General features: G+C 42.3%; 1 protein-coding gene across 5 annotated transcripts; it reads right to left on the reverse strand.

Annotated features, from left to right (window-relative positions):
• Positions 1-23,276, reverse strand: RNPC3 (RNA binding region (RNP1, RRM) containing 3). 5 transcript variants are annotated; one of them, XR_008528404.1, is made up of 16 exons: positions 23,016-23,276; positions 21,186-21,233; positions 17,393-17,511; positions 16,377-16,460; positions 15,867-15,978; positions 14,729-14,797; positions 13,513-13,655; positions 10,584-10,709; positions 9,403-9,554; positions 6,776-6,937; positions 5,611-5,705; positions 5,454-5,512; positions 3,395-3,527; positions 2,637-2,708; positions 1,727-1,812; positions 522-1,132 (listed from the first exon to the last, which is right to left on the reverse strand). XR_008528404.1 is itself a non-coding variant. In XM_054564987.1 (15 exons), exons 1-14 carry the CDS (start codon positions 23,205-23,207, stop codon positions 2,649-2,651), a joined length of 1,554 nt encoding a protein of 517 aa, XP_054420962.1. In that variant the 5' UTR covers positions 23,208-23,276; the 3' UTR covers positions 1-278; positions 2,637-2,648. The 5 variants fall into 5 exon arrangements, 3 of the variants coding, with proteins under 3 accessions (XP_054420962.1, XP_054420963.1, XP_054420961.1); XR_008528405.1 differs by having other exon boundaries at positions 1,712-1,812; XM_054564987.1 differs by lacking the exons at positions 522-1,132; positions 1,727-1,812 and adding an exon at positions 1-278.
• Between the last annotated feature and the right edge of the window lie 364 nt (positions 23,277-23,640).

The following is a 23,640-nucleotide window of genomic DNA, read 5'->3' on the forward strand; positions in this document are numbered from 1 at the left end:
TAAAATTACTATAATAAAGTTATGTAGTTATCAAATTATACTCTCCTAGCAGTGTCAAACACATTAAAAATTGAGAACATTATTTTATTGAGAAGAAAATAATTTATTATAGATGATGCTCATTAAAATTCACATGATACATCTCCAATAAACTAAGTGAATATAGATTTAATTTTTAAATACATTTTAAAAGCTGTTACGCACAGTTCCATAGCCCAGGTGGTCAATTTCTTCTCAAAGGTGGAAAACACAGGAAAGACACGGAATTCAAAAGGAACCTAAAATACCATAAAAGTTCATTAAAAATAATCATGATTACAAAATAGTTCATTAGTTTCAAAACAACCAAAAGCTAAAATATTTATATTTAGAAAATTAGTGAATCATGTCAGCACAAACTTTTGTCTAAAAAGAACAGCTTATACAGAAATTGATTTATGATATTAAAAAATATAACATTTAACTGTCCCCATTGGAAAAAAAATATCAATTTCAATATTTCTAACTTTTGTACTCTCAGGGAAAGAATGATTACTAAAAGATTTTTTAAAAATTGTTTTGACAGTTCTGGTAACTGCAGGATTTGTAAGAAGGAAAAGCAGAGACACCAACCTCTACTTTCCTACTTACAAAAGGCTGGACGGCTAGGTTGGTATCAGGCACCAAACCATTTTAATCTCACACACTAGTCTCCAAACTGGTGAATCCTTATAACTACACCAAGGCAAGCTTTTCAGGTTAGATTCTTTGTCCCATTCCTGTAGGTTCCGATTTATTCATTCTAGGACAGAGTTCAGTAATCTTTATGTCTAAAACTCCTTCCTCCACAGTTCTCAACCAGCATCTATGTTGCCCACCAAATCAGAAAGTCAAAACTTGGGGTCAGGAACCCAGGCTTCAGTATATTTTTTTAAGGTAGCTCTTTGTTTTACTTTTTAATCAGGAGTTTTTAAAAGCTTCCTAGGTCATTTCCATATACATTCAAGATTGAGAACCAGTTCCAGGTGATTCTGGCCGTGAACTGGTCTGGAAACCACTGTTCTTACATACCCACCGAGATTGTTTCTTTTCACTTAATGTGCTACCCTGGGTCAATATTCTGTCTTCCACCTCTGTTACTCTTTGCTTCTTCCTTTTGTTATGTTTGGTTTAGAAAAAGAAAGAGGAAAAAATACTGCTACTTGCTATTTGTCTCAACAGAGATTTCCATAATCACACCTCAGATGTGAGGTCTGCTACTCTTATTTGGAATTTACACAGGAATCCAGTTATTCTGCTATAAATATTTGTACTTTTTAAAGGAAAAAAAAACCTCCTTTCCCCAACCAAATCTTACAACACATTATACAGAATACCTAAACCAGGTATGGCATGAAACAGAATACATGTGATATTAAGTTAGGTCTAGAAAATACATACATGAAGAAAAAGGCTAAATTCTGTACCAAAGTAAATGCATACGTTCTACAAGTAAACAAACTGACCTGATTCACTAACTTTCCTGGAAAAAATCATGTAATCTAAAGGACAGCATAGAAAATTTAGCAACAAATCTAAAACCCATACAAGATTTGTTTAATCAACAGTGATATTTAGCAAAATTTCTTTGAAGTTGTAAAAAATTATTGCTAATCTGGATCAATGGGTGGGTGGAAGGGACAAAACATTTAAGAAAAACAAAATACAAAAAGTACTGCCCCCAAAAGGATACAACAAGAAAGGATACGCTTTGTATGACAGAGCTACGGCAGTGTTACGCAGGAAGGCTTCTAAGGAAGAGCAGCAGAAGGCAGTTTAATGTCTTCTCACTTTCTACATTAAATTTACAAATAAATGCTTTTAAAACACACACTGAAAACTGTTTCTTTTTACCTGTTTCACTAAGGTATTTGTAGGACTTCTGACTACACCAATATAGATCCTTTAACACAAAATTCCAATATTCAATGTATCTCATAAACGGCATAAACATTAAGCAAAATTTTCTCTAAGGTATATAATTTTTTCAGCTTAACACCAGTAGCTTTTACCCATTTACTTCATGTTCTTCCAGTATACAAAGGCAGAAAGATTTTAAATTTTAAAAAAAAAAAGGATATCTTTCTATTCATCTCTTTAAATCAGTCAATGTAACACAAACTTAAAAGTTGGAAATGCTCAGAAGACAAAAGATTCCATTCCACAAAAAACAGATATCTAGTTCTTTGAAGCGTTCAATTTTCATTAGTAATGCAAACCCTCCGGCCCCACCCGGGGGGGCCAATCGGTCCTGGCGTGGCCCGACCAGCCCCATCACGGGGAGCTTGGAGGGCTGGCTCCTGAGGGTCCTAACCCCAGACCTATGGAACCAGAAATTCAGGGTGGGGGTGAGGGAAACCTCACAATCTGACACATTCCCTGTATAAAATTCATTCTCTGAAGGTAGCTTTACAAATGGGCTTTATTCTGTAGTTACAATTTTGAAGTTTAATGGGAAGTACTGCATAGTTAGAGACAGAGGAAGAACTCAACGGATCTGGCCGCTCCTTTAAAAACCTGAGGAAATAACTTGATTTACTAATCCAGTAGGCTTTTATTCTTTCTAACTTTTATCTCAAACAAGTCTTCTCCTTTTATTAGTTTATATCCACACTTACCTTTATCAATTTTTAACACTTCCTTTTTCCTTCTTTAGAATCTTGTTTTGGTCTAGCAGATCGAGCAAATTGCTAATATTTAAACATTAAGGTTTTCTTCACAAATAAGAAAGTAGTCTTTTCTAAAGAATTATCAAGAATTCAGCTTTTGAATTTACCTTTTACACTTATTTTTCTACTCTCAGGCCTTCGTCAAATACTTCTTTATCCACCTGCTGTCCCCGATATGGGGGAGAAGCAAAAAACTTGCGTTCCCTCCAGCCAACAGATTTCACGCCTAGACCTTTGCTCCTTCATCTACCCTGCTGCTTTCTAGTTTTCAAGCTGCATTAACTACTAAAAGCAGGATGGCTACTAAATTGTATATTTTGGTTATTAAAATTCTCAAGTACAAATATGAAGTATAATATGCTAAACTATAAAACAAGACTACAATGAACCACATCTTTCTTTAATGATTCCGAATATATTTCTGGATACTGGAGTCTCAGGCTTGGCATGAAAACATAATTCTGAGCTACATAAGTGAAACGTTTCGACTTGGCTAAATTTTAACAACCTCATGCTGTTGAGGTTCCTTCATTTTTTAACGAAAATCGAAATGACACGCATCCGAGTCAGGTAAGCAGGTTTGTGACTGCGTGCCTCAAGTAAGACCCCAGCTGTCGCGTTTTCTGAAGGATGGTGAAGACCAGTTTCAATTACGCCCTTCTCCTAGGAACTACCCAGTCTTTCAAACAGGCTAAGTTGAAGGATACAACCACCATAGGCTTCCCAAAAAGAACATAGCCATTCGCTTCCTTCAAGGCTTTCGCGGCTGCTTTCTCGTTGGGGAGCCCAATGAACGCTTGCCCTTTCATGCGGCCTTCCCTCATCAGGCGAATGTCAAACCTAGAAGCCAAGGAAGAGAGAGCGGTTTCGATTCAAAGGATGTCAGACAGCTCTGATGCGGTGAATGGAAGTGCGTTGAGTGAGTTAAGATTTTGATATTTCAGAGGGAAAAACAGCTATGCAATCTAATTGGCACATTAATTACTCAGGCTTTCTAAAATTGTAGTTTGTATTCACTTCTAAAATTGATTCTGTAAGTAGGCAATATAAATTTGAGGGGGCCCTTATATCTATCTTTTTTAGCTCTTTTGCATGGCCTTATGTGATTTAAAAATTATATTACTAGCAATCATACAAGCAAATTTCCTAAGATTTTATTTCATATATTTTTAAAAAATACCATGCAACCAATTCAATACCATCTACTCAAGTGATAAAAGGCAACCATACAACCAAGAAGTGCTGATAAGAACCAGAGAAAAGTAACTTCAGAGAAAAGGGATTTTAGAGCAGGACGAGGTGTTACTAATCACCCAGGCAAAACCAGTATTTCACAAGCGATGCCTAAGAGACAGCAATTTCTTCAAGGTCACACATGCAGCTCAAGTTAGAGACAGAAGCACAAACCAGATTTTTTATTTCAGCTGTAGTATTCTGTTCCATAGTGTATTACTTTTTAACACTTTTGAGACAAAACTATATTCAAAAGTCCTTAGAAAAAACAGACTATAACTTCTAACTAATGTATGGCTTGCCATTTAGATAGGCTATAGGACTAGCAGAAGCATTTTATGAAGCATTAAAAAATGCAGTAAAAATTTAAAAAATTCATATCACTAGTCCTGTGGGAAACAATTATTAATTTATCATTTTGTCATGTACAGCCTTCTCAATACAGAATTATTTTTTCCTATCAAAATCTAATTGCAGGCAATGCTGGAAATAGAGGAGAAGAATGTACGCACATTTGTATATATTTATGTACATTAAAATGTTTATTTTTCTATAATCATATTCAAAGGCAGCAACAAGAGAAAGCACCAGTATTTTGCATGGCCAGCAAAAACAAACTTCTGACCTCCTGGTAAGAAAGGGTTTCTCCACTAAAGAGTATAATTGTAAGACAATTGTAAGAACTGTGCATACCTGTCCAAAAAGATACACAGGCCAGGTGAGACCTTAAAAGCACCAGCTGCAGCACAAGGAGTTTAAAACAAACTAGTTACGAGTCACTCCTCCCCCTTGCCTTCACTGAAGGACCTGTCTCCTCACCTTTTCTACTTCTCCCCACTTCCGATTACATGGCCAAGGGTCTTACGTGCTTAGGAGTTATTGTGGAATTTCAAAGAACATTCAAACTCCAAACATCAACTTTTGTACTATTACCAACCAGACCCCTCTCTTCCACTCTCCTAAAACTGGAGCCTTGCTTAGCCCGATCCACTTAAAAGTCACCACCCGTGGAATGCATTTTGCCTGACTGCTGCCATTACCGATGAGTCACTGAAACAGCCCTTTTCCAAGGGTGATCTTCGCACCAGCAGCTTTGGTGTGATCCATGAGCTTTTTAGAAATACACATCCGTGGGTCCTACCTCAACCTAGAAAACCGGACTCTGGGGACTGGCCCAGAAACCGGTTTTGCCCAGCTCTTCAGTGATTTTTAGGCAGGCTGGCCTGCGGGAACCTCTGCTGTAGCTGGAACCTACGGCTGGGCTATTACTGTAAGCGGAGTCTGACGAGGACTCAGCCATGACTATCTGTGCATGTATTGGTTATGCGGCTTCCACATTACAAAGGCAGAAGTGGGTTGTTGCAACCGATACTGTATGGCCTGCAAGAAAATTAAAATACTAAATTTTCACTGTCTGCCCATTTACAAGGAGGCTTGCTGACTCCTGTTTATAACTACAGGGAAAATGGTGGGATAAAAAAGGGTTAGTTCATAACGGATTTTAAAAAATCTGATAATATCATTGCCACTTACATTATTCGTTGTGTTTCAGATGAAAAGTCAACATATCTTCCAAAAATAAATTTAAGGTCCTAGAATTTCAACAAGAAAAAAACAGATAAGTCCAGCAACAACAACAACAACAACAACAAAGTAAAATAATAAAATTTATTTGTAAATTGCAACCTACCTTTTCTTGAACATGTTTAGCTAAATTCTTTACATAAATTCTACAGTTTGGTTCACCAGGTTCATAACTTCTGAAAACCGAAAGTGTTTCCATTTCTTATTTAAAAACAAAACAAGGATATAAAGTTAAGATATTTTTATCAATTGATTAAAAAACCTATAACATTCAAATATAACTTTTAAATAGACAAAATAAGCATTATGAAAATGTTAAAACCATAAAAATTAAAAGTAATGTTGCTAATGGGATAAAAATATCCATTAAAAATCTGAATAATAGGAAATAGGAAGTTGATAATAGGAAATAAAGTATAAAATTTTCAGGCATATAAAATAACTAAAATTTATCCAATAAAACATCTACTATTAAAGCTACTCTTAAGATGAGTTTCTTTGCTAAAGAGATTGAACCACATTAATATTATCAATTGCTGGTATAATTGTTTTGCTTCAAGTCGAGTTCCTGAATCACCAGGCACCAGCATACTCAGTGTTAAGAATGAGCTCCTCACACATAATAATCAAGGATTTCAGACGAATGGAGCTCCTCAGGCCCTGTTCTACTTCGCTAGCTTGGTGTCAATAATCTCTTCCTGACAATGAGATGTACTATGCAGAAATGCTTGGTAGAAATATCTCTCTCATTAATATGGGAAAAATTATAAGGTGTTCCATGTCAATCAAAAACCTCTAAATGTTTTCCCAAAATGTACAAAAATACAGGAAAAAATCCTCTGGAATTAAAAAAATTATGTTAGGATATAAAATCCTTAATTATAGACCTCCAATCACCAAATAATTAAAAATACGATTTTTAAACCAACAACTGCTTTGCGTGACTCTCAGACACAGCACTGTGGTGCCCTATCAACTGGAATAGTGATCTGCGGACTGCAGGCCAGTGCGACTGGTTTAAGATGTCATTGAAAAGTTTTAGGAAAAAAACAACATTGTTTCCAAATATGAATTGGAAAGGGACTGAGAGAGACTTTCTTCCCCATGGAGTATGAGTATTAAAACCGAAGAGCAGTGAGTAAAACATTAACTGGAAGGACTTTTGAAGTCTGTGCCTACAGGTAAATAACAGGAAGAGGCTCGCTGTTCCGTTTCTGAAGGGTGGAAGAAATGTAAAATGGAGTAAGTGCTCGTTTCCTTCGTGAACTTACCTTCTCTAGAAATTCTGCCCTTTTCCAACTCCCTCCGAGAAATACATTCCGAAGGCATCTCATCAGAGTCCTCTTTGCTTTCCTCTGCGATATTCACATTCGGTTTGGGGAAGATTTTTCCAAATCCTATGCTGGATTCGTCCCCTTCAGCAGCAGGTAAATCTAAGAGGTAATGCCAACAGCAGCCATTAAAAATCCCTCCCTTCAAAACAGTCTTAGCGTCTGTCTTTAGTTTTTAAGGGACCTTTGGCTCTACAGCCCTTTGGTGTTTTCCTCCGTGCTTTGGAGCAGGGGTGTGCAAGATATTTTAGGGTTCACAGGCCACATGATTTCCCTCGCAACCCTTCTCCTCTGCCACCGTGACACAGGAACAGCACGTCCCAGTGGCAGACGGCAAACAGCCCATGGTCGCTTCGTGGTGCGTACAGAGGGCCTGGAAGGTGCAGAGGAAATGAATTTATTTTCTACACATGGGGTGGGCAAAAGCAGGTTGACAGTCCCTCCTATGGAAAAAGACATGCAGGTTAGGATTATTACAACAGCTTTGTTAATTCGAAGAAGGTTGCAGTGCCCTGTAACCCGTATATAGTTTATATTCGGTTGGAGGTACCGGAGACCAGAGGGGCATCCAGTGGAATGTGTAGTCGGTAGACACAGGCAGGATGTGCGTGTCAGGAGGGGCGGTCAATAATCAGTATTTTCTTTAACCTACCCGCTAAGAATGACTAATAGCTGTGAAAAAAAACTGCAAAAAAATTACCCAATTATAAAAGCCATTTTGCTAATCAGATGCAGTCATTCAAGATTATTTATACAATGGGTATAAAGATTTCACAGTGCTACATCAGAACACTGTGAAACAACTATTGGCCTTCTCTAAGATGATTGCTGGATAAGCATCATAAAATAAGACACTCCTGTTTGAATATCCTAAAATAGATCCATTAAACCTCCACTCCCAAAAAGAAAAAAAGCAGTCAGTCCTAATCTTCATCATACAAGAGGTGAAGAAACAGGATTATTTGCGCACTTAAGAAATGATTCAATTAGGAAAATTAAAAACATTGTAAATTTTTATTTTAGATAGCATTAAATGGATTTGATTAATAAAACATGAATTTTAGCTTCTGTAAAAATTAAACTGACTTGGGAGATGGAGTTGGGAGGGGCAAGAATAAACATTCACTAGAAAAATTCTAGTTATACTGCCTACAAACAAAATCTCTACCGAGCTGTGGACGTGATGCACGGAACACGCTCCATTTCAGAGTGCGAAAGTGAGCAAACAGGCCCCCCAGACCCCAGCCACCAAGGCGGGGACAACTGGACAGCGCTTCTGTCTCGCTTCACCGTTACCACTCGATACTGATGCAGGACAGGAGGCCTGTCTGCCTCTCATTGCAGGTCTAAGCCCCTGGGTAAGTTAAGTTTAAAAATATAAAAACGAGGTGAGGAAGCAAAGCGTACAAAAAGATCACCAACACGGAACGGACAAGGTAGGAGCAGCTGACTGGCAGCGCACTCCACCCGGGGCACAGGACTTCCAACTGGCATCCGCTTTCCCGCTCGCTCCCCTGCGACACCTAACAGACCTGGCCTATGATCACACTGGCACTTCAGGTGCCCGAACAAACACGTGTGTCCCCGTGTTTTCTGTGATACTGAAAAAATGGAAGCCACCTCGGCCACCGGAGCACAAGAGAACCGCACTACCACTCCACTACCGAGTGCTGGGGAGGCGTAAAAGAGTAACGTGTGTTTTAAAGCTCCAACGTAGTAAGCTGCTCCCACGAGCCTTCAAACTCCAGACGGTCAGTGACCACGTCTGACCTGTCCTCAGGGCCTCACTACGCTTCCAGTCGGTCGTCCCTGAGCCGGTGACAAGTGCTATGCAAACATAATAAGGTCTGGAAGGATCTCCGTGCACCAAATTGCTCACAGTGGGTTTTCTCTAAGTGGTGGCATAGGGAACAGTGGGGTTTGAAATGTTAACTTTTAAGAAGTTTACTTTACACGTCCCTATTTTGATTATATTTTCTATAAACTTGTATCATTTCCAAAGCTGAAATAAAAAAAATTTAAAGGAAAAAGGAATGCCATTATATTATCAAATTAATGCCTAAAATAGGCAGGAAAAAATATCTATCATTTCAATAAATTCTTAATAAACTTAAAACAGTACCTTGGTAAACAATCTTCCATGTTTAGATTTTTAAAAATTTACATAAAATCTACAACTTACAAGATAGTTACACTATTTTCTAACCAATAATACAATTATACTAATAAAACCATGGAACATCACATTTAACAAATAACAAAAAAATAAGTCAACACAAGAAATTCTTCTCATATTTTTAGTATAAATGACACTGAATTTCACCCTGGACCTCATTACTAGCAAAATCCAAGTGACACATTCTCATTGCTAAGCACCAGTTTTAATTTTATTAAAAAAAAGTTCAAAATGGATAGTAGTCCATGATATTGAGGAAGGCCTAACTGCAGATTGTAAATATAGTTCACAATACTAAGACAGAAACATTACACACAAATTTAATTCTAACACAAAACGCTGAGTGAGAAGAATGTTTACACAGCATAGTCCAGAACTGCAATATGCTTACCACGATTTTGTTCTTCACATGGTTGCTCCTTTTCTAAATCCTTCCTGAATGCAGCTGGCATGTCGGTGTTTATATGGAACTCGATTTTTTTACTCCCCACTGGCTGTGGCTGGTCAAACACATCTGACGGTGAGAGCGCAGGGTGCGCGCTGCTGCGTGTGAACAGCCGCACGTTACTTTGTAGCCACGAGTAAAATCCCCAGTAAGACTTGCTTCCTATTTCCTGAGCATTTTAGAACTAGTCCTGGGAAAGCACTCCCATCACAGGCACTACACAAAGTGAAACTTTCACTTCATAGTTCAACAAACGCTAGCAAGCGTTCTAATACACGCACTATCCAATTCCCGGTTTAGGTCGGTAAGAAGACTGAGTAGACGTTAAGAAGTTGCAGTAAGTGCCCGAGACAGCACGTGAGGACTGTTGATTCTGAACTGAAAGTTATTTGAAAACATGCAAAAAAAGTTCATTCTACATTTAATGTAAACATTTTTATGCAGCATATTCATATGCTATATAATAAAGCCATCCAGCAGAGTAGCTAATGAGCACTTGACATGTGCTGCCCAAACTAAAATGTGCTCTATGTATAAAACACATGCCAGACTTTGTTAACTTTACACAAAAAAAGTAAAACATCAATAACTGTTTCTGTTAATTATATGCTGAATAATATTTTATATATAGTGGGTAAAATATATATAACGGGTAAAATAAAATATATCATTAAAATTAATTTCATCTGTTTCCATTCCTTTACTGTAGCTATTAGAGAACCTAATTTGGTTCACATTATATTATTTTTAACTGCTCAGGGTTCCTATAGAGATCAAATGCATGAGACTGGCATCAAGACAAATGGAGGTAGGAATAATACGTAACGTGAAATGAAAAAAGAAGGACTAAAAATTCATTCCTTCAAAAATTAAAAAAAAAGATACCTTTAACAAACTCCTTTCTCAATTTATGAAGTTACTTATGAATTCAAGGAAAATTTACATTGTAGAAAAGTTAAATGACATTAAAATTGCGATTAATAGTAATTTTATCTAAGATATGAAAATACATCGAATTTCATGGCAAATAGGCAAAGTAAAACTTCTGCCATAATTGTTTTAAAATAATGTGACTAAAGCAAGCAGTATATACACAACCCTTATTTCAGAATCTAAAACAAAATTACCTGTGTGAAACAGGCGCAGGTATAGTCAACATATCCTTTATTTTTCGCTTTTTTCTCACATGGCGCTGCTTTATTGGTTTCGGTCTTTTGGGCTGAAGATTTGCTAATTCCATTAGTTTGGCCATTCTACATGGGGGAAGGGAGAGCAAAAAAAAATTCCTTATGTAGAAGCATAACTATTCGCCACTGTTTCTGTTCATCTTAAATTTGTGTCTGGCTTTATAAATTATAGAATAATTTGTATGCTGTAAGTGTAATTTCTAAGCCATCACTTAAGAAATAATACACTTAACAAAAGAACAGGTTCTAAATCTCCTTGCTCAACCCTAGTCTTAGTTTGAAGTGCGAATTTACTTATCTTTAAGGATAAGTTTTATTATAAAAATTATTAGTTGCCCTCCAAAATGGCTAAACGTGATGCAAAAAAGTGAACAGGATACACCAATACAACCTATGTAACTTCACTGCTCTTTTCTGCACAGCCATTCAAAAGGCCTGACAAACACAGTAAAAACATTTTGTTTCATAGTCTAATTATTAAACGGAACCAGGACCGAAGTATTTTTATTTAAAAGTATTTGTACATAATTATTGCAAATCATTATAGAACCAAGTAACTTACTTGAGAACAATTTTCAAATACTATATTCTGGAGCAGCTTATAAGTAACAATCAAGGTGTGACAACTGATACCCTGTATATAGTTTATCTCCATTATGAGTAATATTTAGAAAAGATCTTGTCCAGGCATTTTTGTATCTTGCACAGAGTGGGACACTTATTCCCACAGAGCAGAAGCTCAAAACCCACTCGCCACAACTCCCTCTCTCCAGAGCAACATGTGTGCAATTCAAAAGCAACACAAACATACACACACACAATAAAATGCAGGGAAGGAGAGTGTGATTAAAATAAGTTTTACATTTTTTGTCCTAAGCAAGGAAAAGTGTAAGCACATGCTCTAAACTTATATTCTTAACAACCATGGATAACCGAAAACTCTTCTGAGGAAATCCAGGCATACAAAACACATGTCCATATTCATGAACTGCTCATCCAAACTACACGAAGCCTCAACAACAGTGCCAGGCTTCTACATGGTAATCAATAAATACTTGCAGAATAAATAAATGATACTTTTTTAAAACATTTCCAGAAGATAATAGGGAAACATGAAAGAAGAGATTAATTCATGCAAAGACTTGGTTCTCATAATTCTATAAACATAATGACACAAAAACAAATAAAATGGTTTGTGCCAGTCTCCCTATACCATTTCTATTTACTATCATTGTTTTTATTGAAAAGTAAAATTGAGAGAGACCAAGTCATAGCCCAGCGCCGTACACCATACTGTTCTTTCTTTAGTAACAAACTAAAGTTACGGCCTCTCAAGACTCGCGGGCTTCCTCCACGTCTCTATGGAGACGGACACTCCACGCACCCACGGCGCCGATTTTAGATTTTAGCTCTTCCCCTCGGAAGAGCACACACACCGAGCTGCTGCCGCAGGAGTGTGGACGCAACCGCAGCGAGACTGCTGACCGTTGGCCCGCGCTGCCCAGGCCCGGCCGGGGTTGGGCGCAGGCCGCCCGGCGCTCTTGCGGCTGCCCTGGGCGCGGACGCACCGCCAGCGCTGGCCACGCCGGACACCTAGGCCGGGCGCGGGCCGGGGACAGCCCCAGCGCCAAGGCAGGCTGCCCGTTGCTGCGGGCCGGCCGCGTTCCGGAACCCGGGTGGGGACTGTCTACGGCTGCCCCCCCCCCCCCCACTCCCCCGACGGAACTCTCCGGCCCTAGGAACGTTAGCCATTCCTTTCCTAGGCTATGCCGTGGACTGTACGGCTGAACATTGCTAACAGCCTACTGTTCTTCACCAGAACCTTTAAATAACAGACGCAGATCACCCGGGACAACCAATTGAAAAAGAATTCATTTGCAGTAGTTGCTATCAAGAGTTTCTTATGAAATCCTACAGAATTGCTCTAGAAAGTTTTCTGAGGTGAATGAAGTCCAGGGGAATAAGGTGAAAAAATATGAATATGATCCCGTGGTCTTATTCTTGCTATTTGACATATTTATATTCTATCAACGCTCCGCAAACAAAGAATGAGTGAATGGCGACGTGCTGTCCCCAGGGAGGCTCCTGCGAGCCGCTGCCCGTGGCCTTTCAGCAGCCGGTCCAGACACGCCTTGTCTGACGCGTGTCCCTGCCCCAGGCCGTGCTGTGTGACACAGGCCGTTACACGTCACCACCGAACCCTCAGCCGCCAGCACTGTAGCTCCCGCCGGAACCCTCGTACCCAACACCGGCCTCCTCGCCACAAGGCACATCCCAGCGGCCTTGGTCTGGGGAACATGAGGCGGCACTTCAGCACCATGCTGGGGGGCCATTTGAAACGCAAAGTCACCAAACCAACAGCACAAAAGTGGGGAACACGTGGTACTACGCGGACCACGAAAAAGACACTTGTTTACGGAACGAGAGGCGGAACCGGAAGGCAGAGCGTCCCCTGTCCTGCCGCAGCTGGGCCTGTGTGTCCAAGAGCTCAGACTCTCCACCGCTCTGTGCCCGCCCACGCCCGCAAAGGGCCACGAGAGCGCCACGGCCCCTGCCTCTGGAGTCACGGATGGGTCTCGGCTAAGTGGGCGACCACAGACACCGAGGCCACAGATAACGCGGGGCGGCCGTGCTTTCCAATGCCGCCGTCATAAATCTGAAAAATCACTCTCAATCCAAAGGACTTCCTTACGTCTTGACACCTGGTCTCGGGTCTTCACCCATCACTCCTATGTGCTTGATGGGCTAGGGATGCACAGATTCTAATGTCCCCAAATTACAAAGAACTCTGGTAAAATCAAGAGCAAGAGGATCTCTTTCCAGTAGTTTGTGCTTCTCGGAATCTAAACCAATGCTTGAAATCACACACCTCTGCCGGTCTTCCTCGTCACTGCTTTCGTACTCGGATTCTTTGCTAGACAATTCCTCGTCCTCATCTGGCAAAGGCGGTTCCTCCGGTGGCCGGGGAGACGTGGGCGGCAGGGGAGCGTGTAACGGCACGTAGTCTTCATACTAAACAGCAACAACAGAAACGACCTGTGATATCTCCAGAACAGGAAGCCGCTTCCACTCAGATGCATGACTCTCACCCTGTCTCGTGATACTCTTACACATTCGTCACACTGAAACACCTGCAGTGGCTGACAGCTGGCGGAGCTAAAAGCGTCCTTCTTCTCCCTGGGCGCCCAGCTGGGCGAACTTTCCAGATGTCCCTGGCAGTTGGCTGTCACCATGGAACTGAGTTTTACCCAGGGGGATGCTGACGCACAGCCCTTCCGCGCACAGCTCTCTGCCTCCTGGATCTGCAGGCTGCGCGGTAATGGCCCCTTCGACTGGAGAACGCCCACCGCGGGGACAACTGGGGCTTCCGAGTGACTCCGCAGAGCAGAACTGCATTCTGCCCTATTTGTGGATTGGACTTGACCTGAGCAAGAAGCCACTTTGATTGTGTGCGGTGACTGAGACTCGCACGTACCTGTCGCCTGCAGCCGCCATCCCCTGACCTACTACTGTCCCTGCGCAGGCACTGGGGTGCTGGGGTTAGAGGGCCATGACGGGGCTAAAAGTCTGCACGCTGAAAAAGCAGCCGATGGCACATTTTCTAGTTAAATGTCAGCGCTCAGATACATTCTCATCGCCATTCCCTAAAGTACTATGGCACATAACGAGAACTAGTCAAGAGCAGACAAGGCCTACCATCTAAATACTGGTAAGCCTGCATAGTAAGTTCTAATAAAAAAAAAATGAGAAACCTTCTTCTGCAAGTGAGGATCTAGAGGCAACAAAACCAAACAATGGGAATTTTAGACCATTAAGTCTCCTCCATGTGACCGTCTCACAGGACGGCCCCACCTCTGGGTCGAAGGACAGCACAGCGCGGCCTCGGCTCTGACTCCTCCCTCCCTCCCTCCCTCCCGGGTCTCCGCCTGCCTATTATATCATCATGTTACCTTCATACGTACTCCTTGTTTTCAGGGCACATTACCAGTCCCTCAAACAACATTTGTAAGATTTAGCCGGGACAATGACAATCCCACCTCTGGAGAAGACACTTTGAATCCTGAAAATTCTAAGAGCTTTCTTACCATGGGGGGTCGTGCGGTGATTGGTCCAAAAGGTGTGGGCAAATTCATTTTATTCATAAGATGAAGCACCTTAAAACAATGAAACATTTAAAATAATTTAGTAAAATGATGATTCAGGTCACATAATTTTTGCACTTAAAAAGCCCCCAAGAGCTCTACCGATTCACTGAGTGAGCGCGGCGGCCGGCAGGCCTCGCGACCCCTCCCTCGCCCCGGGGCAGGGCTGCAACGGGCACTGCCCTTGCCAAGACTCGCCTTCCAGAACACTTGTAGGCTCTATGACTATTATCACTATTCAAACGTAAAATCCTCTGGAGTGCTATTTTTCAGGGGAAAATTATTGTGAAATGAGTAAATAAATACAGAGTAAAATATGAAAATAATCTGTATGTTGTATTTCAAAAACTGTCCTATTACAATCAATACTTTCCAGCATTTGCCACAGGCTCACTATGTCTTTTCCTTTAGGAAAGAATCTCTACTTGAAGGTACATGCTAAAGGAACAAAGAATTACCAGAAATAATATTTCCTGAATGACCTTATATTTATTAGTATTCTTAATACTAAACATAATGGTTTGCTTAAGCTATAGTTATAAAAGCCTTTACTTGAATGTAGGAATATTTCATCATCATTTGAAATAGACTGAATGTTTATGATGCCCTCCCCCAAATTCATATATTAAATCCTGACCCCCAACGTGATGGCATTAGGAGGTGGTGGACTTTGGGAAGTAATCAGGTCACGTGAGAGAGCCCCAGGAGTGGGCTTAGCGTCCCTTCTGAAAGGGACCTGAGGGCTCTCTCGCCCTCCGCCAGCCACCTGAGGACACAATGAGAAAACGGCCATCAGCAACCGGAGGGGGCCTCTCCCGAACCCAACGCCCCGCCTCCGATCTCGGACTTCCAGACTCCGGCACCGTGAGAAGTAACTTTATGTTGTTTATAAGCCACCTCATCAGGCACTGAGTTCCAGGAGCCTGAACTGACCGCAGCACCTTCAAACTATCATAATATCACCACCTGCTAGAATCAGTCTAATTAATACCATATGAAAGATTATGAGAATTAGTATGAAAAACAGCACACCAAGTTATACCAGCACTTACTCTGAGGAAGTTGGTTTCACTCTACTTACCTGTACATAGAACTTAGGCACGCTTGCCAAAGCGTTCACGATGTTCGCTAGGATCGTGCTTGACGGCGGCGGGTACATGTATTTGAGGCATGAGTTTAGAGGAAACGTCAGCCTAAAAAAATATTTTCAATGACAGCGTTTTACTGTTTCATATCAATAACTTGTTTTATAGAATTTGATAACACATAAAAATTGCTCAAATGACTCAGCACTCTAGATTGGCTTTGTGCCTAATAGATCCAAGTAAGGACATTTAAAAAGAAACTTGCCTTCTGACTCCATTAAAGAAAAAATACTTCTTTTCAGTCCTCATCTTACAGATCTAAACATTTTAATGAATGCAAATTCAGTGACAAACTCAACTCAAAATGTTTAATCAAACAAATTAAAAATAAACATGACAAAATATCCCTTTAAAAAATCATACTATTTGCAATACACTCACATGCACACACACACAAACCCACCCAGAGCAACAAACTAAAACAACGAAATATAAACAAGGCTCACCCATGGCTTGGTGCGATCCCATTTTCTACAGTTAAACAACCAAGTTCCTTCTTTTCTTTCTCTTCCTCCTCAGGGTCCTCAGACCTAGAACACACAGAGTCCAAGCAGACCTTGCTTTTAGAAATAGGGTGAAAAACTGGATACAGAAAAAACAGTCTCTTTTCACACGTGGCATTAAGGAAAGAGTTCCAGTATAAATAACACTTCGAGCATTTTTCAGGCAAACGCCAATGAAAAGGAAGGAAAAGAGGATCGACTTCGATTTCCTGGATTCCTGGATGCCTCCTCTGCTGCAGACACCACACAGGGCCTGCCACACTTCCACGCACTCGCTGCGCCACCCGAGGAAGGTGGTGAGAGGAACCCCGGGCCTTAAAAAGCCCCTGAGGCTGAAGAAGGCTGCTACTTTTTTTTTTTTTTTACTCAAGAGTTGTACTCAAATGTCTTCACCTGCATCAAAATCACCTAAAGCGCTGGTTAAAACGCAGGCTTCCGGGGCCTTACCCAGCCCCTCCCCCCACCCCAATCTCCAATTCAGCAGGACTGGGGTAAGGCCCAAGAATCGGTATCCCAGTCAAGATCAGAGACGATGCAGCTGGTCCAGAGACTCATCTTTGAGAACCACTGGTATAAAGCAAATCTGAAAAGATTATATAACTACCAAGAGTCATAGCTGGGAACCAAATACCAGTCTTTGAGTCCAAAAGCCACGTCTGTTCATGACACCACCGGCTGCCTGTGATACAACAAAGACTTTATACGAGTTACCTTCCCTCCCACTTAAAGTGAGTGCTTTTAACCCCATTCTCTTCCTACTTCACATTAATTCCTAATATTCAATCAACTCCTAATGCACAATTAGGAACAAAAATAAATGTTTTAATGTACTAGATTCAATTAGAGAGATCTATCATTTATTGTTTCAAATTATTTACTTGCTAGTCTGAAAATAATCCAATAGCAATACCAGTTAAAAAAACACTCCAAAATGTTAGGAAAACATAACATCTACGTACCTTTTCTTTTTTTCAGTGCCTGAAGAGGGACATGGGGAATGAACTTGATCTTGCTCTTTTGCAAACTCAACAACTAGAGTATGACCTAAAAGTTTCAGCTGGTGGAGTCTTGTCAATGCCTTCAGTTGGAATAAAAGAGTAAAACATTTGATAATTGCACCACAAGGTATTTGTCAGAGACCACCCGCATGTACACATGTTCTCTGTTAATGCTCTCAGGAGTTTCTTGGCTATTTCTCACCCGTTTCTAATCTCAGGCTGCCAAGCCTTTATTACCTACTAAGAACTGCTTCTACCACTTAGCAAAACTAAAATCTGGTTAAATCCAACTCTGCCTATTCCCAGGCAGCTGACAATGGTTAGAAAACAAACACAATGAATCTGCGCAGCCTCACTCTAAATCCATGGCCACAGCCACAAATCGGGGCAGACCAGAGCGCTGCCACCGAGCACCTATTACACGAGTATTCTTAGGTCATTTTTTCTTCCAATCTCTCTTTGTTCCTCCACCTCACAATTCTCCTCCCCCAGTCTTGTAGCCGAGGACCTGGCTTCCTACATGGAGAAAACTCCAGTGACCAGATGAGAACCTCTGATTCCCACCCTAACTCCCAGCTACCAGCAGGTGCATCTGTGTATTCGACCTTCCAGGTGTTACTGTGATATTAACTGTCCATGTTTTTTCCTTTATCCAGTGGCTTGACTTGGACACTAAATCCCACTCTCTTTCATCTACTCAAGAGCCTCTCCTCTCCTCTCTAGAGCTGTACAGAAGTTTTCTTACCTACACTGCTAATTCTCTGTCCTCCATGGGAGCCTCCACATGAGTATACAACACCCTCCTACGTCCCGTACCCTACTTTTTCCTCCAGCTAGTGACCCTACCTACCACTGCTCCCCCTGAAGAGTTACCTAAGCCCTCTGTCTAAAACCCCTCTCCTCCCGTCCAGCTGCAAACGCGTTCCAGTCGAGCTCAGGCCATAATCGGCCCGTCCCCCGACACTGCCTGTCACGGACACTGCCGAGCCAACGGCGATGGTCAGCCTCCGTTCCCTGCACTCGACACAGCTGATCTCTCCTTCCTGATGCATGTCCTTCACTTGACGTCTAAATGTCACACTTCCCTATAGTTTTCTTTCACTGGTTTCTATTCCTCAATTTCTTTGGCTTCTGCCTTCTCAAACTCTTAATACTGGCATACTCCAGCGCTCTATTACTAGTCCTCTATCTAACTTCTCAGCGACCTAAACCAGCACCTTACATTTAAATGCCATCTCTACTTCAGCCCAGACCTCCGCCCTGCAGCCCAGGCACACCCATCCAAACCGCTGGATGGCTCCCCGGGCGACTAGCAAACCCCCGGAAACCAAAACTCCAGAAACGGCACGGGTCGTCTTCTCTCCCTATGCCCCAAAAGCTCTCCATCTGGAACCTTCCCCCCTTCAGTTGATGGAACTCCATTCTTCCACTTATTCATGCCTAAAACCTAGGAATTACCCTTAACACCTTTTTCCGCCTTGTATTTCCAGGCCATGAAGAAGGCCTGGCCGCCTCTACCTTCAAAATGCACCCAGGACCTAACCACCTCTCACGCTCTCCGCCGCTACGACCCTCCACCGCCTCTGGACCGAACGACCACAATAACCTCTAACAGAGGTCCCCGTTTTCACTCTTCCCCATCTGTTCTTAACCCCGCAGCCAAAGTGACCCTTTTAAATATGTGAGTCATACTATGTTACTGCTTTGCTCAAAATACTACAATGACTCCCCATTTTACTCAGAGTAAAATCTAGGGTCCTGATCACACCAACATATATGACACACGTGACTGCTCTGCTCTCACACCCAGCGGCCTCCCGCATTCCACCTGCTTCGGCCACCCGGCCACCCGGCCACCCGGGCCCGGCTGGCCGCCCGCCTGGAATGCACACCCCCACATCCCCTCTGCTCCCTTCCTCCGCGCCCACCCTCTCCCTGCTGCTGGAATGCGGCCCTGACGGCCTCAGGTGCGGCTCAGCCGCCCTGCCAGCGCTCCGGGTCCTACTGCTTTTTTCCCCCACAGCATTGATCATTTTCTCAACTATTGCATAATTTAAGTTTATTCTCTATGGTCTGCCATCCCTTTTGAGAATGTGATCCCCAGTGAGGGCATAAAACTACTCTTCACCCAAGTATCCCAAGACCTGAAGCAGCACCTGCACACAGTAGGCATGTAATACGTTTTGAACAGATTGCATCTTTATGCGTCCTTTTTTGACTCCTTCATTAGACAACATCAGTTTCAAAATGTTGCAATGATTTTCAAGCCCCTAAATCAATTCCAAGCTTCTTCACCATCAGTTACCCTTTGATCACCTGAAATGCAGGTATGCACGCTAGCTGCTTCATCTTCCTGCCTCTCAAAAAGGATGTCACGCACATTCTTCTTTCAAGGAGTTCAGGTTTTTTGTTTTTAACATTAACTAATTTCCTAGCTCTTTCAGCTACTTACTTTATTCTTAAACATGTCTCTCCCCTTTTTTAAAAAATCAATTAGTTAAATGCACTGTTGCTTAAAGACCTACCACTGCTCCTACCTCCTCAGTTCTTCTCTTTGCTAGAAACACTTCCCAAAGACATTGCCCTATGCATAATTTTTTTCTATGCGTAAACTAACAGGGCAGGTGGACCACAGCAGGTCTGCCAGCCTCCTTTGCTGGCCAGTCTTCCGGGCAACAGGAGCCCTTCATCTGGGTGAAGAAACTCCATCTTTGATCTTGCCTCAGCTCGAGAGCCATATTTTTAGGTGTTTTACAAATATTTCCTCAGAAGTAGCCCACTGGCTCCTCAAAGTTAACACTTAACCTTTGAATTCACTGTCTACCTCTGCACACATCCCCTGAACCCTGCCCCTCGTGTCAGCTGACGTAATGCCCCAGCCACTCGGTTCACAGGTCTCGGTGCCCCCTCTCTTTCAGCCTCCACACCTCCACATGACGAGAGCCACACACCCAGTCTCGACCAGGTATATCCCTTCTTCTTCCTTTGTCTTCTCACCAATGTACGCGGACCCTTCTCTTGCCTTGGCCATTTTATCATTTCTCTCATCTTGGCGCCCCGTTTGGCCTTCCTACCTCTAAACTTTTTCCAGAGCCGCCCATTATACGAGCTCTACCAGGCATCTTCCGCAGGCCTGACCACAGGATTGGCTGGCTCAAAAGTATCAAGTGCCTTTAGAACAGCTGCTAAACAAAATTCAATCCCTCCTTCCTGAATTTAGACTGAACCTATGTGGCAAGTCCTATTTCCATTCCACCCCACAGCTCCTGCTTCACTGTAGGCTTCCCATGCCCCACACCTTCCATTAGTGTTCTCGAACCCGGAAAGCCCAGCGCCCTCTGTTTCCTTCTCAAAATCCAGCTAATCGTTACAAGGTCTACATAAATGGACACCCCATTGCAAACCATTCCCGGAACACAACATACACCGCACTCCCTTGGAGACCTAAAACATCTTGCCTTGCAACAGTTACAAAATTATCAATCTTTATATCCTTTAGAATTTATTTTTAGTTACAAGAAATTGTAATTCAACTTTCATTGTATTTCCAGTTAATATACTATTCTTACATCTAAATACTTCAAACTTTGGGTAAGATCTGCCAACTGACGAACCAAATGTAGCTTGTGGGGCAAAATCTTGAAATATAAACCCTTTTGCTTTTCAAAACTGCAGTTTAACAGTATGTTTTATTTTTGAACCATGATTAAATAGAAAATTGGTGATAACTTTAATAGTAAAGAAAAAGTCATACCTTTATAGCTGCTTTTTCATTAGGAAAAGTAGCAAAAGCTGTATGTTTCTGAAAAAGAATTAAGGTACAAATTATTTCCAATATTATTTCAGTTTTTCATTAGGATGTCTGATATTTTACGACTTACTGGATTTAACACATTCATAAAATCTTGGAAAAGGATGAAAAATCTAGATAATTTTAACTGATTACTACTAATTTCATTAGTTTTGAATCTTTTTTGGATCAGACTTCTTTGAGACAGAAACTATGTAACCTTTGTCATATATACACAGAGCACACTGTATACATAGTTTCACCAGAAGTTTAAAAACTGCTACTATAGCCCAGCCCCCTGGGCTCAGTTGCTTAGAGCATCCTTCCAATAGGTCAAGGTTGCAGGTTTGATCTCCATTCAGGGCACATACAAGAAACAACCAGTGAATGCATAAATAAGTGAAACAACAACTCAATGTTTCTCTCTAAAATCAATAAAAATAAACATTTTTAAAAAGCCTGCTACCATACACAACAGACCACCCTCAAACCACCCAAAAATATAAAACATTTCCCATTTTATAACACATCTAATCTTAAACTTTCCTCTACAAAGCCAAATGCTGAGTTTAAAATGTTCAACAACCACAAGAAAACATTCCTTGAGGGCATATTTCCTCTGGGCTTTATCTTTGTAATAAGGGTTCAGTGGGAGAAATCGCTCTTTAAATATAAATTGTAAATATTTGTAAAGCCATCAGAAAAGGAACATTTTAAATCGAAAGTAAATGCATTATTATGCTAAGGGAAAGTTCTCATCAACGCTTACTAAAGCATTTACAGTTGCTTGACAATAGAGACAGACTCAGAGAGCAGGATGACAGCTAAGTGGGGTGGGGAGGTTGGGGGGTGGAGGGTTGAGCAAAAGGGAAAAGGACTCAGGGACATGGGCAAGAGTGTGGTGATTGCTGGGGGAGAGGGGTATAAAGACTAAATGGTCTTGGGAAAAAATACAAAAAAAAATTAAGTTGCTTGAGTAATTATACCACAATTGCACTTTTGTCTAATGGGATCCAAGGTGACCTAATCAAGTGTACTTAAATGGAACCATAGAGAAGAACATTTGTATGTGCTAGTATACAGCAGGTCCTCGAATAATGTTCAAACTCCTTTCCTTATTATAAGGGCTTTCCTTGCATCCATCAGCCTACGGTAAAACTTCATTCCTTATATGTCACCTTGCTTCAAGTTGCAGAACCTATCAGCGACACTGAGCACTTACTGTACATGCACTTGGATAAAAATTTATTTTTTCAGGAATCCTCAACCCTGACTGCCTATCAGAATCACCGGGGAGACGTTAGGACCATTAATGTTTTGCCCCACTAAAGACCATCGTGCAGAAACGTAACAGCGCCTTTTCTCTTTTAATGCAGACAAGTCCATCTAAAACATCTAACTAGTTTACTCAAAGTAACTATCGTAGTTTTCTCCTCTATTTCAAGGGACTGCTTTAACACGGTCTTATAAATAAGACTTTTTAAAAAAGTCCCTTGTTCCATATTTCTGAGAATACGGAGTCTCAGAGGAAACACCCCCTAATCGTAGTTCTGAGACTCCCGGGAGGGTCGGAGCACGGCACGTAGCTAAGGCGCGCCGCGCTCTCCCGCCTCGCCTTCCCCCGGGCCCTTCCGCGGCGCTGTCAGTCACCAACCCAGGCTCCACCCTTCACAGCTGCCCCCTGGCAGGCCAGCGCCGGGGGTGGGAAGGCGGGGAGCCCGCCCTGCGCCAGCGCTCCTCCCCGGCTCGGCGGCCCAGGGCCCCGCGGGCGGCTGGGGATAGGCGCGCCCTTACCAGTCGCCCCTTATCGGACAGGACGCGCACGGACTGCGCCCCGAAATACTTGAGCAAGTCCTCTTTCTCCTCCGCGGTCAGCTCGGCCGGCAGGTGCCGTACTAGCAGGGTTCGGTCGCCCCGCGGCGGAGAAAGCGATGCCGAGCTCGGGCATCCTCTGGACATGGGCAGCGGCTGCTCGGGGGCCGCCATCTGCCTGGGACACGCAGCCACAGGGACGTCGAGCGCAAACGCCGCAGGGAGACACACACTTGGATAAAGAAATATGTTTCCGCCTCGCGCTAAGGATTCTGGTGACACGGAAATACCGCGAGATACAGCCACTTTCTCGCGAGACTTGCGCCAAGGGCGAGTGACAGTTCTTGGGAGGCCAGTTCCTGGGCGTGAAGGGTGAGGCTTTGTAGTGATTGGAAAATAACATGGTTAAAACTCCAGGCAGATGCTGAAGGTGTTAAAAACAAAAAACTTGCCCGAGAGAAGTGGGAGGATCTTAAATGTTGTCAAAGAAGGAATAGAGATGAGACACCTCAACCGTGAAAGGGGCTGCAAGTCTAAGGACAGAAGCAGGCTCTGTGCGCGTGCGCGAGCGGGTGCGCCCTCGGGGGCCGCTTCCCCGGCTGGATTC

This window comes from Pteronotus mesoamericanus, unplaced genomic scaffold (genome assembly GCF_021234165.1).
Source record: "Pteronotus mesoamericanus isolate MK-2021 breed Mesoamerican mustached bat unplaced genomic scaffold, CSHL_Meso_final scaffold_99, whole genome shotgun sequence".
Lineage (NCBI taxonomy): Eukaryota > Metazoa > Chordata > Mammalia > Chiroptera > Mormoopidae > Pteronotus > Pteronotus mesoamericanus.